We start from the raw sequence: 17,385 nt of genomic DNA, 5'->3' as shown, positions 1-17,385 counted from the left end.
TGCACGGTTCCACCGGATCGACGTGAACAGGGGCAGCGAGGAGGAGCCGGAGGGGAATCATCCGAAGCTCAAGGCGAGCACCTCGTCCAACACCCGCACCATGGTTAGGAAGCAAAATAGGAGAATATGCAACATCATCAAATTGACCGGGCAAAGTAGGAGTAGAAACCAAGGGCTGAGTATTAGACACGGGTGGAGCGGGGGGCAAACGGAAACAGGTTTTCATCAAAGACGACATCACGGGAGATGTAGACACGATTGGATGGAATGTGGAGACACTTGTACCCTTTGTGCATAGAACTATAGCCAAGGAAAACACATTGTTTGGAACGGAACTCCAGTTTGCGACTGTTGTAGGGACGTAGGTGTGGCCAACACGCACAGCCAAATACTTTGAGAAAGGTGTAGTCTGGAGGTTCATGAAATAAGAGCTCAACAGGTGTTTTCATATTGAGAAGTCTAGAGGGAAGCCTGTTAATAAGAAAACAAGGCTGTAACGAACGCATCACTCCAAAAACGAAAAGGAACAGATGCATGCGCAAGAAGAGTTATGCCAGTTTCAACAATGTGACGGTGTTTACGCTCAGCTACGCCATTCTGTTGGTGAGTATGAGGACATGCTACACGATGAGCAATGCCATGCTTCTGAAAGAAAGAACTAAGATTACGGTACTCACCCCCCCCAATCGGACTGAACATAAACAATTTTCTCCTTGAGGAGCCGCTCTACATGACGTTGGAATTGCAAGAAGACATCAAACACATCAGACTTGCGTTTGAGCAGATAAATCCATGTAAAGCGACTATAAGCATCGATAAAACTGACATAATAGTTGTGACCACTAACAGAAGTTTGGGCATGGCCCCACACATCTGAATAAATAAGCTCAAGAGGAGTTTTGGCTACATAATTTGACACTGAAAAGGGTAATCGATGACTCTTGCCTTGCCGACGGGCATCACGAGATCGCAGGTTCTTTATTACTAGACACAAATGGAAGATCATGACGACGAAGCACATGACGAACAATGGGAGTGGCAGGGATGACCAAGGCGAGAGTGCCAATGTGATGACGAAGCTCGCACGGCACCGAGAACATGGGGGCGGCAGGCACATCAAGGGAGTAAAGACCATGGCGACTCCAACCTCTAAGAAGAACGTCCCGCGTGACCCGGTCCTTGACAAAAAAATGAAAAGGGTGAAACTCAACAAAGACATCATTATCAAGAGTGAGCTTTTTAACAGACAGTAAATTGCGAGTGACCGAGGGAACACGAAGAACATTACGAAGATGAATGGACTTGGATGTACGGGTAAGAAGGGATGCCTGGCCAACATGGGAGATGTGCATACCTGACCCATCAGCGGTGCGAACCTGGTCGTGGCCGGTGTAGGACTCCCGCGAGGTGAGGTGAGAGAGATCATGTGTCAGATGATCAGTAGCGCCAGTGTCCATGTACCACGTGGGATCAACAGGGTAGGACGAAGTAGACCCCTGGGTCGCGAGAGCCGCTTGTTTCTCATTACCGCGGCCATCATTCCCAATACCAAGAAAGTCCTGCTTGAAGCGTCGATGGCACCGAGAAGCAAGGTGGCCCTCAATGCCGCAAAGTTGACAGGGGACCTTGGTGCCACAGCCCGGACACTTGCCGGAGCACGGCCGCGGCCAGCGGTGTTGCTGTTGGGGCGGGGGCGGTGGGGCTGGCTGGCGTGAGCTGCGGCGAAGGCCCACCTGGCGCGCGCGGCTGCGCCGAGGGCCACGTCCACCACCGCGGTAGGCCGCGTTGGCTGCGGCATCAGAGGGACCATCAGGACGCATCCTCAGGCGACGTTGCTCAGTATTGAGAAGGCGAGCATAGAGCTCGCGAGGCGGAAGGGGAGTGTCCCGACCGTTGATGTTCTCCACGAGGGCCTCATAGTCTTCATCAAGTCCGTTGAGAAGGAAGGAGGTGAACTCCTCATCGCGGAGAGGCTGCCCAATAGAAGAAAGGATGTCCGCCATCTCCTTGACCTTATTGTAATAGGTGGACATGGAGGAGTCCAGCTTCTTGATTTCACCAAGTTTAGTGCGGATTGCCATAGACCGAGCCATCGACTGCGAGGAGAAGCTAGAGTCCAGCGTGGCCCAAGCGTCGCGCGAGGACGTAGCAAAGACAACCATGCCCGCCACCGAGGGAGTGAGCGAGGACTGGATAGCGCCAAGGATGGCTTGGTCCTGAGCGACCCAAAGGCGAGGCGCCGGGTTAGTGATAACCATCGGAGCACCGTCAGCCGTTGTAACCTGAATCACAGCCGAAGGGCACGGCAGTGTCCCATCAACGAAGCCCTCGAGATAGTGGCTGCGCAGAAGAGGCAGTACTTGGGCTCGCCACAGGAGATAGTTGTTGGCGTTGAGCTTGACCGTCAGAAGATGGGCGAAGTGGAACGGAGCAGCAGGTATAGCCTGGGTAGCATCCGGTACAGCAGCAGGCACAGGGGCAGGGACGGCAACAGGCGGCGTGTCCACGACGGGTGGAGGCGGCGGCGGAGAGTGCGGCCCATAGGAGAGGGGCGGCATACCATAGAACAAGGGCTGGCCGTATAGACCAGCACCATAGGGCACCAGGGGCGCCGACGCGGCTTGCGACGGCAGCGGAGCAGCGGCGCCAGGGACGCCAGAAGGAGCCGTGATCGGCGCAGGAGCAGCCGGGGCCGGCGTGTAATACGCAGGCGAGGGAGCCAGGGGCGGTGCCGAGGGGGCTGGCGCAGGAGGCGGCGCCGATGGTGGGGATGGCGCCTGGGCTAGCGGGGAGACCAGGGTGGAGAAGGGCCACCCGGCGCCGTTGGCGAAGATCGAGCCCGCCGCACGCGTGGAGATCAGCGGCGGAACAAGGGGCGGAGGAGCGGTCCCGGTGAGAAGCGCCGCAAGGAACGGCGACACTGACGCGGTGGTCGAGGCAGATTGCATCGCGGAAGTAGACGACGTAGTCGACGCGATGGAGACCGAGGCGGTCGACGCTGGCAGGGCAGCGACGGCCGACGCGGGATAGGAGGCGCCCGACGACGCCGCAGAGGTGGCCGGCGTGCTCGAGGCGGAGGGAGACGAGGCGATGGCGGCCGACGAGGCGGCGGCGGCCGATGCGGTGGAGAGGGCGGCGGAAGTCATTGGATCGGTTTAGGTCTTGATACCATGTAAAACAGGGTTTGGGAACGCTCGACACCCAATAGGGTTGGCGTAGGGTTTATATTTATAGTGTATAATATGTACAATGTTACAGGTATAATACACAGAAGCTCTACGTACATATACAGTCTAACACCTTGCTACTTCACAAAGAAATCAGGAAGTCCTATGTTGGCATGAGAACTTGAGTGCAATCCTTCCCTTAAGATCTTTTAGTCTAGTTTAGCTAATCTGCCTTAGAGATAACCTCTAGTTATTTTGTTTGTTTGTTTTTTTATTTAGCTCTTGTACATCTCTAAAACCAAAAATTAATAAAAATTGGCAGTGGGGAAACCTACTGTTCAGATTAAAAAATTCTCGAGCTCGGAATCATACCTCACGACCATTTGAGTACTCATTTTGGTGTCTGGTGCACGTTATGTTTACTTTTGATTGGTGTGCTGCTTCGGTGATTTGGCACCATATTGGGTTTCTTTCCTCTAATTTGGGGCATTTTCTTCCGGAAATTCAATTCGGCTCCCGGGTGCGTATGCTCCCTCTACCAACAAAACATATTTCGAAGTGTGGAAAATTTTTGATAAAAAAGTCTACATGTACATCTCCATAATATATGTGTATGCGTCAAGTTTCACGAAAAAAATAATATTTTTTATGGACTATGTAAAAAAGAGAAAACTTATCCTGTGAAAAGCATTGTTTTCAGCACTGAATTTTGTCTTTTTTACACACGTCACATGATAAGTTCATTTTTTATGAAACGACTTTGTGAGCGCGTAGCACATGAAGATGTACGTGCGAATTTTTTGTTTCAATTTTTTTGAAATTTAAAATGTATGTAAGATGCATTTCAAAATATAGGAAGCATATGCTCCCATGTTCCAAAACATCACTCCCCATTTTCTTCCTTCTTTTCTTTAATCAATCTCATCTCTATTTCAAATCCGTCGTGAGGTCATCAACTTGTGCTGCTCGGATGATGTCGTGCAGATCGGTAATGAGGTTGTCTGCATCATGAAGATCTTCTAGACTTGATGTGATGGAACCGTGCAGAAGAAAAACAAATGCTTTTGAAGGGCAGCCCGTAAAGCAGTCAAATTTATAAATGATGCCCATAGTACGAATTAATCAGATAAACGGTGAACACTTCAATATCTTATAGTTGATACTGATAGTACTAAGACCTATCAAAAGAATTTTACAATAATTGTTTACGACAAACAATAATATGTTTAGTCGACCATTTTGTTTGTTCCCTTCTTTCAGCCTTTAGCATTAAGTGAAATAAAAGTGGTAAAATCCATCTTTGTTCGGCAACATCTTATTGCTTAATAAACACTTGATTGTTTTCTTTGTTGTATTTGCAGGTAATAAACGGTTCATTGTGAGCCAGATGCAAAGACCGGGGGTTGAACTCATCCGCTACTCTCAAAACAAATAAATGATGATATTGTGTTCAGCACACCATTTGCATAGAAAGATTCGGCTCTCTCTGTATGAAGAAGAGATCACACTACCCAGAAAACTGCCGATGGGCTGATCACATGCACTTTTCATTACTACCATGCATTCACAGGATCAATCCTGATGCACAGACTACAGATAAACCACTGCTATTACAGGTAACATAGCAACCACTCGACTGGATATATAATACAGTAATAAACAGCCATTTGACTATATTGTAACTTCACCACACTGCAAGTACCACAAGTGATAGATCTATGTATGATTAATAACTGGTAGCACTTATCTATCTGGCATCATGATACATGGCAATACAACATTATTTCGTCGAAGTGTGTGACCGTATATGTGTCCACAGTAATTGTACATAGCCGAGTGGCGACCCCCCAGATCGTAAACTTCAGTGTGCTGCGAGAGGAAGACCAGCATTGTCCGTGAGGTTCTTGACATATTCTTGCCGGACCGGATGGTCCTCCTGAGGCCGGTTGTGCGCGGTCCAGACTGGCTCCCCGATGAAGAGTCTCATGAGCTGAGCACAAAAAAATCACCATAATGTGTTCATCAGGACCCAGTTAATATCTGGCAAATCATAGTTTTTCACCTTTTCTATACAAAAGATGTCTCTTTGCTTACATGCTGTTTAACAGTACAGCTCTTTACCAGCTGACCTAGTTTCTGCATCCTACGAACATATTTTTTCTGTTTAACTGGAGCGTACTATCTAGCTTACTGTATATCTATGAATGCACTATCTAGCTTGGCAAACTTGTATTGTACATCTATGATGACATACTAGTTAAACATTTTATTCGTTTCGTTTTTTATCCTCAACAAGTAGCATTACATGAATAATTGGCTCTGTGTTGTCACTTCGGAAACTATTTTGTTGGTTCTAGAAATGTCCTTAACAACAAAACCATATTTTTCATTTAGCTTGATTCACAAAAAAGATGCTATCAGCCATTTCAATGCAAAATGTGATACAAGAGCTGAATGAAATCTTCAGCAGTAAACGCATATAAGATCCCAATCAATACCTTTACATGGTTGGCGGTGTCAAGGGTGAACCGATGATAAATCCCAGCAGGCAGCACGATCATATCACCTTCTTTTATCCAAATCCGAATCCACTTGTCATCCTTGTTGCGTACATCAAAGTACCCACCACCCTCCAAGCAGTAACGGATCTCTTCATCGGCATGCATGTGCTCTCTGAAGAAGTTCTTCAGCTTTTCCTCATAGTTTTCCAACTTGCCAGGGCATATGTCAAGAAGATCCTTCAGCAGCGATACATGTCACAGTATCAGATTAGAATGTCATACACAAGCCGTGCAAACGTAAAGAGAAGCGAAAAGGCATTAAAAGTCAATGGGAGAAGTGCAAACCATGTAGCTGTATCCTCTGTCTTTGCGGATTTTCGATAGTTCTTCTTCACTTTCTGACTGCTTTGGATCCAAATGCCAGTATAACACACCAATCTCTGGAAAAAACAGGATCAGTACCGTACCGTAGGTTGCCTAGAAAAGCATGTCTGATAGAAGAAGTGAGTTTCATTCTCTAGACTCTAGAAACCTTGTTTACTCGCCTTAGTTAGGTATAATGACATCATGTACACTCCTTTTCAGTGAAGAACAGATTATGTATTAATTGGCATGCATGATATATAGTTGGAACCGACACCGAGTGGAATCAAGAACCATGGCTAGTTCACACATTTAAACCAGTCTCTTTTATGGGCCCATTGCTCCACGTAAGGATGCCTGTCAGACATATGCAACGAGACACAGACTGGGTTTGTTTATTTGTATCAGGTTGATGCTTTAATACAATTGCCCATTTCCACAAAAAGAAAGTAGTGATTCATAGCTCAAGAACCAAAATCTCCAGGAAACAACAACACCAACAGCTAAACAGCATTTCTACAGTCTCCACACTAAGCAATCATGGATCAAACTGCTATATATAAGAACACGTATTATTTCAGATGTAAATCTCAGTGAACAGATAAAAATTATTTGACCAACCGAAAGTATCCTCTGTTCAAGCAGTTGCAGGGCATCGTTATCTACAAAATAGTGTTTGCATAAGACCATGCATGATATCCAACAAATAAAAGCCATGTCCTAGATATGTTGACTAGAGAGGGGAATTTTTTTCGCCCCCACAAACAGGAGGCACACCAATAATCCAAGAAATTAAGCGTGTAGGGGAGAAGTCGTAAGTAGCCAAGAATCATCATTAGCACCTTCGAGCTTGGAGACGGGGAGGAACTCCTTATGGTTCTTGAGGTCCTCTCCATTCTCCCCCACCATCCATACCTAATAATCAAGAGGACAAGCAGGTCGCGTTAGAGCATAGATCGCATCAGATGGAAGATAAATTTATCACGATTCCAATAGAAAATCGAGACAAGGAAGAAAATGGATCGAACTCTGCCCGCTACCTGAAGAGCCATGTTGAGCAGAATTAATGGGACGAGAACTAGGAAATCCAACAGCTTGATTGGCTTGTGTTTTGCCTGCTTTCAGGACTTATAAAAACTTGTGGAGGAGGCGGATGGTTACCAGTCTATTCCAGAATCCAGATTGTTCCCCTTCGGTTTTTGTCTGGGCGTGCTCTGTGGTGTGTGACTAGTGGATCTTGTTACAAGGAACCACTGATTTTTTTGGGGCAGGAACTACTGATTCGAAGTAGATGACGTTTGACGTGAGGCTAGATTTCCATCCAGATCTCAAGCAATCTCCACACACTATTTTTAATTGTTTTTGCACTATTTATATTTTTACTGTATTTTTTAAATTGAAACAATATCTAGGAGGAATTAGACACTATTGATATAGTAGGCTTGACAATTTCAGAAATTCATCCCTAACAGAGATCAAACTCCGGTAGTTGGGGTGCGCCAGTGCGACCCCAACCACTGGCCATGCCCACGTCGTAATTTTAGCCATCTGCGGACATATACCTCCTCAAACTTTTCAAAATACCCCATTTTTTTAATTTTTTTTTTCAAAGTACAGCTAGAGTTGGTGAAGCATAATCTCCAGGTTATAACCAAAATTGAACAAGCAGAGCTATCCAATTGTGCTCCTCCAAGTAAATTTGAGGATCTTTGGTACAATTTAGTAGAGGAGCCTTAAGAGTGTGTCTTTGGCTCCCCGGTGGGCTTTCACACACATGGCTACCATCCGATTTCGTGTGGGAGATTTCTAAAGGTTTGTTAGGCTGATACAAAGCTGATTTGGACTAGTTTTGCCTATTGTGATGTGCGTGATTTGAAGACCTCAGATTTCTAATTGCATGAAATCCACTATGTGCAAGAAAAACCACACCATGAGCCAAAAAGTACACCCTAAGAATTATAATTATACATAGTGGATGTTATAAGTAGTCCACACGCACTAGAATAATACTATCTAATACGCATATCGATAGAAAAGTAAGTTCACTTACAACAATATGAGTAGGTAGTTCTTACAGGTGGGTTCCAGATTTTGTATAATTTTACCTATAAACATTGTGGTGCGGCTAGTTAGCTTATGGTGTAGTAAGTGGATCCTATCTTAAAGACATGTTTTGTCATATACATAGATGATGCCCTTAGCCTTATTTTTTTATCACTTTTTAACTCCTAGATTGTTCGTAGAATTGGTTTAACACACGATTGTTCTTGCTTAATTAAGTGGTTCCAGTAGCTTAGGATTAGCTTAATAGCTTTAGGATGACCTTAGCTTATAGGTTTTAGTTGATGCAGTCATTTAGTGACTATTTCCTGTTTATAAAATTACTTAGTAGCTTAGGTGAGCTTGTAATTCTTATTTAGGGTCTCTTAGCTTCTCTCTCTTCTCTTAGGTCGTAGCAGAATGGTTAGCTACATGCTTGTAGCTTAAATTTAAGCATATGCTACTAAAATGCTTGGTTGTGCCTTGTGCCCTACCTCATTAGGGTTTTTTTAGGTGCCTCTTAATTAAGTGAGAGTGCTAGGAAAAGTTGTAATGAGTTCCCATAGGTGATTGTGTAGCTTAGTATTAAGAACACATATCCTACTGATGCAAGTACAAGGAAGTGATTCTCTCGATCAAATGCTTATCCTACTATGCCTAAGATTCTAACTATGGCTATATGATCAGGGACGGAGCCAGTAGGTGGTTGGCTGGGGCCATGCCCCCCCTCATGCTGGAATTTTTTCTGAAAATGCCCTTGTTAATATGATGATTTGACCTGCAGTTTTACCTAAATTTAGCTATATGGCCCCTTCCAAGAATTTTTACATGTAGTTGGTGATGTCTACGCACGCTTCTATTCCTGTAGACAGTGTTGGGCCTCCAAGAGCAGAGATTTGTAGAACAGCAGCAAGTTTCCCTTAAGTGAATCACCCAAGGTTTATCGAACTCAGGGAGGTAGAGGACAAAGATATCCCTCTCAAGCAACCCTGCAATCACGATACAAGAAGTCTCTTGTGTCCCCAACACACCCAATACACTTGTCAGATGTATAGATGCACTAGTTCGGCGAAGAGATAGTGAAATACAAGTAATATGGATGGATATGAGCGGTAATAACAATTTGAATAAAATATGGCAGCGAGTAAACATGCAACAGAACAGTAAGTAAACGGAGTTTCGATGCTTAGAAACAAGGCCTAGGGATCATACTTTCACTAGTGGACACTCTCAACATTGATCACATAATAAAACCACTCTACACTCTCTTGTTGGATGACAAACACCATTAATTGTGTAGGGCTACAAGAGCACCTCAATGCCGGAGTTAACAAGCTCCACAACATTCGATGTTCATATTTAAATAACCTTAGAGTGCAAGATAGATCAACGCAATTATACCGAGTACTAAAATAGCATGCACACTCGTCAACATCGGCTATGAAAGGGGAATAGATCACATCAATACTATCATAATAATAGTTAACTTCATAATCTACAAGAGATCACAATCATAACCTATACCAAGTACTTCATGATGCACACACTCGTCAACATTACATCATGGAGGAGGAATAGACTACTTTAATAACATCACCAGAGTAACACATAGATGATATTCAACTAGATCACAAAGAGAGAGATGAACCACATAGCTACGGTAGAGCCCTCAGCCTCGGGGGAGAACTACTCCCTCCTCATCATAGGAGACAGCGATGGCGATGAAGATGGCGGTGGTGTCGATGGAGATAACTCCGGGGGCAATTCCCCGTCCCGGCAGGGTGCCGGAACAGAGACTTCTGTCCCCCGAATTGGAGTTTCGCGATGGCGGCGGCTCTGGAAGGTTTTCTGGTGTTTCATCAATCCGTGTCGAAGATTTAGGTCAGGACGGCTTAAATAGGCGAAGAGTCGGAGTCGGAAGGGCCACGGGGGACCCACACAGTAGGGGGCGCCCCCCCCCTTTGGCCACGCCGCCATGGTGTGTGGGGGCCCTGGGCCTCCCCTCTGGTCCCTCTCCGGTGTTCTGGAAGCTTCGTGGAAATATAAGATCGTGGGCCTTGATTTCGTCCAATTCCGAGAATTTTTCCTTACTAGGATTTACGAAACCAAAAACAACGAGAAAACAACAACCGGCACTTCGGCATCTCGTTAATAGGTTAGTTCCGGAAAATGCATCAAAACGATATAAAGTGTGAACAAAACATGTAGGTATTATCATAAAACTAGCATGGAACATCAGAAATTATAGATACGTTTGAGACGTATCAGTTGGCCCCCCTTATATCAGTTTCCTAGCTCCGTCCCTGTATATGATTAAACCTTTGAAGACTAAAACCCTTCTTATTCCAGTTGTTGATGAACATCTTGATGCTTATTGGTTGCCTTCTCCTGCATCTCTGCTTGCTTCCATCTCTTAGATCGCTCTAACTAGGGAGTGTAAGATTGAAATGTGAGTTGTGGGGTATGGGATCCTGGTTATTTATAGGTTAGCCTGGTGAATGTGCTGCTGACTAAGAGGGTCATGGGTAACTGGGTACCTAGAGACGAGAGAACTTCAGCCCGCCAACCAGGGAAGAGCCTAGACTTAGACGACATAATACCAAGACGGTATTCACCGCACTAGCAGGCCAACCCACCGTAGCCGACTGGCCAAATCGCCCGGCTAAAGGGGCTAGGAGGCCCCACATCATAGAAGTTAGCACCCACTACGATTATGCATGACACATGACTAGCTAATGGGACCAAACAGCCCGTCGTCTAGGCACATCCCTAGTTAGCCTAGCTAGGCATGACCCCTTGCAGGGTCACATCCTGGTCCTTCAACCAGCTGAGTCACCCCGAGGGCACAAAAGTCCACGATGAGCTCGGCTACAAGTAGAAAGCTCCCAACTTCACAACGATAGGAAGACTGAGTAGTGGCCAATGGGCTTAGCGCCGCCATGTCACTTCAGCTACGGCGGAAACCTCTCATACCATTACAATTGTGTGACACATTTAGCGGGAGACACCGCATGGAAAAAAGAGAAAGTTTGACACTTTTGCCACCATGCTATGACCAGTTTTGAGTACAAGGTGACAAACTTTTTATTTTTAGCCATGCAGTGTGTTTTGACAAATGTGTCACAAAATTATTTATAATGGTATCTGACAAAGATGCAACCTAAATTTTTCTTTTTTTGAAGAATGATTATTTGTGCTATTTCTAAAAGAAAAAGAGTATTTGCACGTTGGTTGACTGCCAATCATGTCCAAGCTTTCCGAGAGAAACACATATAAGACCGGCCGCCGGCCCCAACGCATCTGGGTATCTTCCTTGCAGCCCCCGCAGAGCAGAGCAGCCCACGCCCAAACAGGAGCCCAAGATGCCTTCCGCCTCCCCCGACATCCCTAATTGCGGCGGCCTCCCCGCCGCCGTCTCCGCCTTCGCCGACGCATTTGTCGACTTCGCCGTCTCCGGCATCTTCTTCCCCACCAACCCACCTCCTCCTCTGCCCGCCACCCCCACCCCCGCCGCCACCTTCCTCCCCGCCCCCTCCCGCCTCGTCGCCATCGGCGACCTCCACGGCGACCTCCCCAAGTCCCTCGCCGCGCTCCGCCTCGCCGGCCTCTTGCCCCCCGACTCCAGCCCCACCTCCACCTCCTGGTCCGCCGGCCCCACACTCGCCGTCCAGCTCGGCGACATCCTGGATCGCGGCGGCGACGAGCTCCGCCTCCTCTACTTCCTCAGCCGCCTCAGCATCTCCGCCGCCGCGCAGGGCGGCGCGTTCCTCCCGATCCTCGGCAACCACGAGGTCATGAACGTGTGCGGCGACTTCCGCTTCGTCACGCCGCAGGGCCTGCAGGAGTTCTCGTCCTGGGCCGGCTGGTACCGCGCCGGCCTCGCCATCAAGCGCCGCTGCGGCGACCTCGACCCGCCCAAGAACCCCTTCCTCGGCGTCCCCAAGGCCTACCCCGGCATCAGGCGGGAGTTTTGGGACGGCATCCGCTCCCGCGTCGCCGCGCTCCGCCCCGACGGCCCCATCGCGCGGAGGTTCCTGGCCGACCTCCCCACCGTCCTCGTCGTCGGCGACTCGGTGTTCGTCCACGGCGGCCTCCTCGAGGCCAATGTCGAGTACGGGCTGGAGCGGATCAATGCTGAGGTCAGCGACTGGATCCGGGGTCAGCAAGGCGACAATGCCAGGGCGCCAGAGTCTGTGTGCGGCCGAGATGCGGTGGTCTGGCTCAGGAGGTTCTCCGAAGGCTTCAACTGTGACTGCGAGAGGCTTAAGGGCGTCCTTGGGATGATCCCTGGGGCAAAGCGAATGGTGATGGGGCACACCATACAGAGCGAGGGGATCACCGCGGTTTGCGGGGCACAGGCCGTCAGGGTCGATGTTGGTTTGTCCAAGGGATGTGGCAATGGGCTGCCCGAGGTGCTTGAAATCAATGGCGCTGGATCACAGGTGAGGGTGATCACAACGGATCCAGCTGAGGCCTGGAAGTACAGGAAGCAGAAGGCTGCCGCGGCGCTGGAGAAGAAAGGGGAGGTAAAGGATGGACTTGCATTGTTGGTTAGGGAGAGCCATGGGTTGAAAGGCGTAGAAGCTAAGGCTTAATTTAGAGTTAGTATATCATATTTTGGCAAGTGTCAATCCAATTGGATTGCCATGCCCAACTAGGGGTAGCTCTGGCTAGAGATGGGACGCATGGTCTTGAAGGAAATATTGGTTGATTCAGTACTGGTTATCCGAGGATGAAATGAAAGCAACCTTGATTTATCAATTGCCCTAATTCACGATGGCGTGCTCATCTGGTTGCAGATTGCTGACCTATACAATTATTGGCCAATGGCTGAATTGGGGTTCTTAGTATATTTAGTTGCGTGCTGTCAATACTCTCCATGCTGCTGTGGATGTTGACAATTTTGATCAGACAGTATCTCTGTGGGATTATAACTGTGCTGTCAATAGTGATGTGTCCAAAACCATCATGATTTGTAACTTCTGTTGCTCAGCTCAATCACTGACCCTGTGGAAAATATCAAGAATTTCACAAAGCAGCCATGTTTACAATGAAGCATAGGTTGTGGATGTGGCCTGTCTCAGCTTACTGTTACAAATCCTGAACTGGTGTCTCTGATTATGGTCATTTAGCTTAAGCATTCAACGATTTGTCTAACCTTTTTCTCTCCTTCCAACACTGGGGGCATTTTTCCTTTTGGGCATACTGTACACTTGTTTGGTTGATGATGCTACGAACAGAACATCAAAGAGTGCTGACATATGGCCAGCAAGAGTAAGAGATCAAAACACAAGTAGTTGGGCAAGTGTGAGAACAGCGTGGAATTTGTCCTCCCCTGTCTCGGCTAGTCAAGACTCACGGCAAGTGGAACTTTTCTACCTGAAGAAAAATCAGTGGGGAACTGCTAATCTGCACGTAAAGGACGGTTAGTTCACGGAGGTTGAATCCAGTGTATCATGCACAATACTATTTTCCTATCTTCAAAAGTGTAACCTAACTTTTTTGCTAACTAGATTCTTAATCAGCACGCATGATACATGCTTATTCATTCTTTTTTATTGTCCAGCATCACCCCAGGCTCCAGCAATGCTATCTGGTGTGCAACAATACTGCCCGTCCTAGTCAGGCACTGTATTTTCTACAACCAGATACGAGGCCATGCTAACATACAATTAAGTGTCTGTCATCCTCAAATTTGAATATTGTTGGTGTGCATGCGTAGTATATGTTAGGTTGCCAGGCTGTGTATCACATGCATATCCTACTAATTCGTGGGGTTGATTTCATGTTTGTCTAATCAGAGATCTGTCCCTTTGTGATGACAAGGAAAGGGGCGACTGGACTAGTATGCCATGTAATCGAACAGGAAGTTGACAGGCAAAAGGGATTTCCAGCTGTTTGCATATGTAGGCTCACAGTTTTTCCACAAGTTTTCTCCTAGCGTTGCTTAGTTGAATCGGTCTTATGTTCAGACACCTCTTGCCTTCTATTTTCCACGTTTCTTCTGGCAATTTTCTCGTGTGCTTAACCCATTCTGATGCTTACACCTCCCTGTCCCGCAAGGCAGTTCTTGTTGATATGAACATGTGCTCTATCCACTTGCTTGTTGGCTTGTACTTGCACATTGTTTTGTGCACTTCCTTAATCTATGCGGCGCAAAGGCTGAATGATGGATTGATGGTGATCATGGTGGACTTGGTCTCTGATGTAGTTTGATAGTGGTGACTGTTAGCTTTTACTTTTCCATGTCTCGACAAAACTGTTGCTGCACCGTGTGGATTCCTGTCAATCTTAATATATTTGAACAGTGGAGCTTGCCTAAATTCTTTTCTCCCTTTTTATGAAATGATTTGAACTTTTCTTTTCCTTGTGGAAATAAGTTTTGATTTATGCATCACATTAACTTCTATTGTTATTTGCGGAAAAATAACTTATGAAGTTCACCTCCTGACCTGGATTGTATGTACAAGGAAGATGGCAATATGTGCTTTGGACAGTATTTCTTTTGTTAATATGGTCAGTGCCTTATATTATAGCTTTATTATAGTGAATTTTTTTAGACAGTATCTGCAAAAATAGACAAAATGATCTAATTTGATGATGTTCATGATTTTCAACAAGCAAAAGATATCTTCCTTTTGGCATTCTACGCCTTTCTCGTTACGTGTATTATCTACGAGACTATAGTATGGTATAAATAACCTAGAAGGAATATGCATAGAAGTATTTGCCCAAGAGGATAATCCCGTCTTTATATCTAAAAAAAAAACATCCCGTCTGTCTTTTGGATTTGTAGAAGTGCTATGACTAAAGTAAACAGAAGATAACGAGTAATTAGTTAGCGGAATACAGGAGGAACGGAAGACGACGTCCACAGAACACATGTCGTGGAACAGGCCGTTACATGTAACACCACCAGTGACCTGGCTAGCACCACACGCTCCAAAATTTGCACACGATGCGAAGAAGACGACCGCCTCCGAGGTTGGTCCCAATTCTCATCGCCATCAGTTCTTTACATGCCGTCGACTCCGACTTCTGCATAACCTACCATTGTCGCAGATGACCTGGAGAAATAAAGCAGGTTGGTCAGATGCTTGGCATCAGAAATTGATTAACTTATAGAAATGTTAGAAGTTTCAAAACTGTGTTATGGAAAACCATAGAGATAAAACAAACACTTCACACAATACCCCTAGTGTAAGCAAAAACGTGGAGTCATGCACGAAATAAGGTGACAAAGCACAAGTGACTAACCCATGTTGAATCGACAGAACTGGAATCCCGGTGCTTCCCAAGCCCATGGAAAGTGCTCAAGAGGTGCTAACAGTATTATGATTCCCACACAATTTTAACGCCAAGCTCACTCCTCTCCGTGCTTGGCAAAACAAACTCGATGATGGAATGGTCTCATTTCCCACCATGTCACATTTTATGGCTTAGCTTGGTTGGAAACTTGAATGAAGTTACGTGGGAGTTAAGTGAATCATTCATTACTGTCTTCAAGCCTCCACGGTGGTTCAGGTCATCCATATACATTTGTTTTTGAGAGTATAAGCGAAACGTGTACCTGACTTGTATAGAAGGCAGAAGTGTTTTACAAGATTTGATCCCAAACTGCACACAGCGGGAATCAAAGACTCAAAGAAAGAAAAAGAAGAAACAAGGAAAAACTCCAAGACTCCTAAACCCTCAAGGCTACTCTCTCACAGCCGGAGTGTGTACTCCCTCGATGCCCCTACGCACTAGCTTTAGCAGGTGGAATTCCTCCAAGATGATCGCTGCTAAAGCTTGTGCAGCACTTCTGCTCTCGTGTTCCATCCTTGGTAAAACTCTGATCGCGACAAAAATAAGGACGGAGGAGATTTTCCCATACCCCTTCGTAAGCGAGGGCATAATCGTAAAATTAAAAACTCTGACATGTATGTACAGCCCTGTGCCCATATGGCCACGTTGTCTTGTACGAGTAATTTTTATACCTATGGAATACTAAGGGCACGTACAATGGGGTGATGTCAGCTTTCCCTTAGAGATGCCACGTTATATTTTTGTTTAGTTGGAGGAGAGAGAATGAAGAGAGAGAAGGTTGTCTTCCCTTAGCTAAGGGATCATCTCTTACGAAATAAGGGAAGACTATTTTCTCCATTGTATCACATATGTCTTCCCTTAGCAACAAATTTCCTACCAAAATTTAATTATTAATATTAACTAGTTGAATGCCCGTGCGTTGCTACGGTCTCTATTTTTATCGTAATATATCAATATAATGCATGTAAAAATTCACATGTATAAAAAAACAGATACAATATATTCTAAAAACCCACTCTCCATAAGATTCAACTTGGTTTGAAGTATATTTTGATAACCTATATAACTAATATTGTTTGAACACGAAATAAGCACTCAACTAATTATTTTGTATTAACAAATATCTACTCCTCGATGCTCCTTAGATTGTCGCGCGATGTTAAGGATATTTTCTTCTCCTTCAATTTCATGGTACTTGAGCAAGCGTACCAAAATATTCTTACTCAGCTTGTAAACATCCAGCACAACAATATTATAGTGTTGATTTTGTTCCCAATAATAATGTAGTGTCGACAAACAAATAGTAACGTAACTTGTAAGCAATAAGGATACAGTGAGTTAAGGGAAACAATCGCAATAGAACATGTTATTTTCAAACCTTCACTTCTAGAGGCACATGTGAGATTTGTTGTCCAAACTTCTAAAGATAAAGTGCAGCAATCGAGACCTAGCTTAATTTCCTTACTCTTTTTTTTCAAAGCTACATGCCGAGAAGAGAGTTTTGTTTCAATAGAAACACAACTTGAAAAAAAAAACCCTATATGCAAGTGTTTGAAAGACACATGATGCAATTTATGACAACACTACTTACTGGTATGCCATTGCACAGAGAAATTAAACTTTATCATCTGGAGATTAGGTGTTTTGGTACAGTCAGGACGGTACATTTATTTTTTCCAGACTCAGTTTGTACAGAAGATGGTTAGATTAATAAAGAGCTCGCAAATTTATCATCTCCATTGGCTGACCCTTGCACAGTGAAATGAAAGCATTGTACAGAAGATGGTTAGGTTAATAAAGATCTCACAAATTTATCATCTTCATTGGCTGACCCTTGCACAGTGAAATGAAAGCATTATTGTATTTCAGAGACACAGTGTGTAAACAAATATTTTAAATGCTTCAACGAAAGCACAACATCCAATTGATAAGAAAACATAACATAATTAAATCTGAACATTTGTTCTGCAAAATGAAACTGCGAATTTGGAGTCATTTGAAAATAA

At 45.3% G+C, this 17,385-nt stretch overlaps 2 protein-coding genes across 2 annotated transcripts; one reads left to right on the top strand and one right to left on the bottom strand.

The window, feature by feature from the left end:
- Nucleotides 1-4,693: 4,693 nt before the first annotated feature.
- Nucleotides 4,694-7,212, bottom strand: LOC124703487 (1,2-dihydroxy-3-keto-5-methylthiopentene dioxygenase 4-like). The gene is made up of 5 exons (XM_047235693.1): nt 7,072-7,212; nt 6,874-6,946; nt 6,014-6,108; nt 5,666-5,905; nt 4,694-5,157 (listed from the first exon to the last, which is right to left on the bottom strand). Exons 1-5 carry the CDS (start codon nt 7,081-7,083, stop codon nt 5,029-5,031), a joined length of 549 nt encoding a protein of 182 aa, XP_047091649.1. The 5' UTR covers nt 7,084-7,212; the 3' UTR covers nt 4,694-5,028.
- A 4,221-nt stretch (nt 7,213-11,433) lies between these two features.
- Nucleotides 11,434-12,667, top strand: LOC124696587 (shewanella-like protein phosphatase 2). Its single transcript, XM_047229295.1, has one exon. The coding sequence runs from the start codon at nt 11,434-11,436 to the stop codon at nt 12,664-12,666; it is 1,233 nt and encodes a 410-aa protein (XP_047085251.1). The 3' UTR covers nt 12,667.
- Nucleotides 12,668-17,385: the final 4,718 nt, after the last annotated feature.

Source organism: Lolium rigidum, chromosome 3 (genome assembly GCF_022539505.1).
Source record: "Lolium rigidum isolate FL_2022 chromosome 3, APGP_CSIRO_Lrig_0.1, whole genome shotgun sequence".
Taxonomy (NCBI): Eukaryota; Viridiplantae; Streptophyta; class Magnoliopsida; order Poales; family Poaceae; genus Lolium; species Lolium rigidum.
This window is presented reverse-complemented; position numbering and strand designations above follow the sequence as displayed.

What these genes read in the sequence shown, in the direction of transcription:
- LOC124703487 (XM_047235693.1), bottom strand. An exon ending in ACAGAGGATACAGCTACATG is followed by an intron (nt 5,906 to 6,013) that starts GTTTGCACTTCT and finishes TCGCTGCTGAAG; the next exon opens with GATCTTCTTGACATATGCCC. An exon ending in ACACCGCCAACCATGTAAAG is followed by an intron (nt 5,158 to 5,665) that starts GTATTGATTGGG and finishes TTTTGTGCTCAG; the next exon opens with CTCATGAGACTCTTCATCGG.
- LOC124696587 (XM_047229295.1), top strand. Translation starts at nt 11,434, where the DNA reads ATGCCTTCCGCCTCCCCCGACATCCCTAATTGCGGCGGCCTCCCCGCC.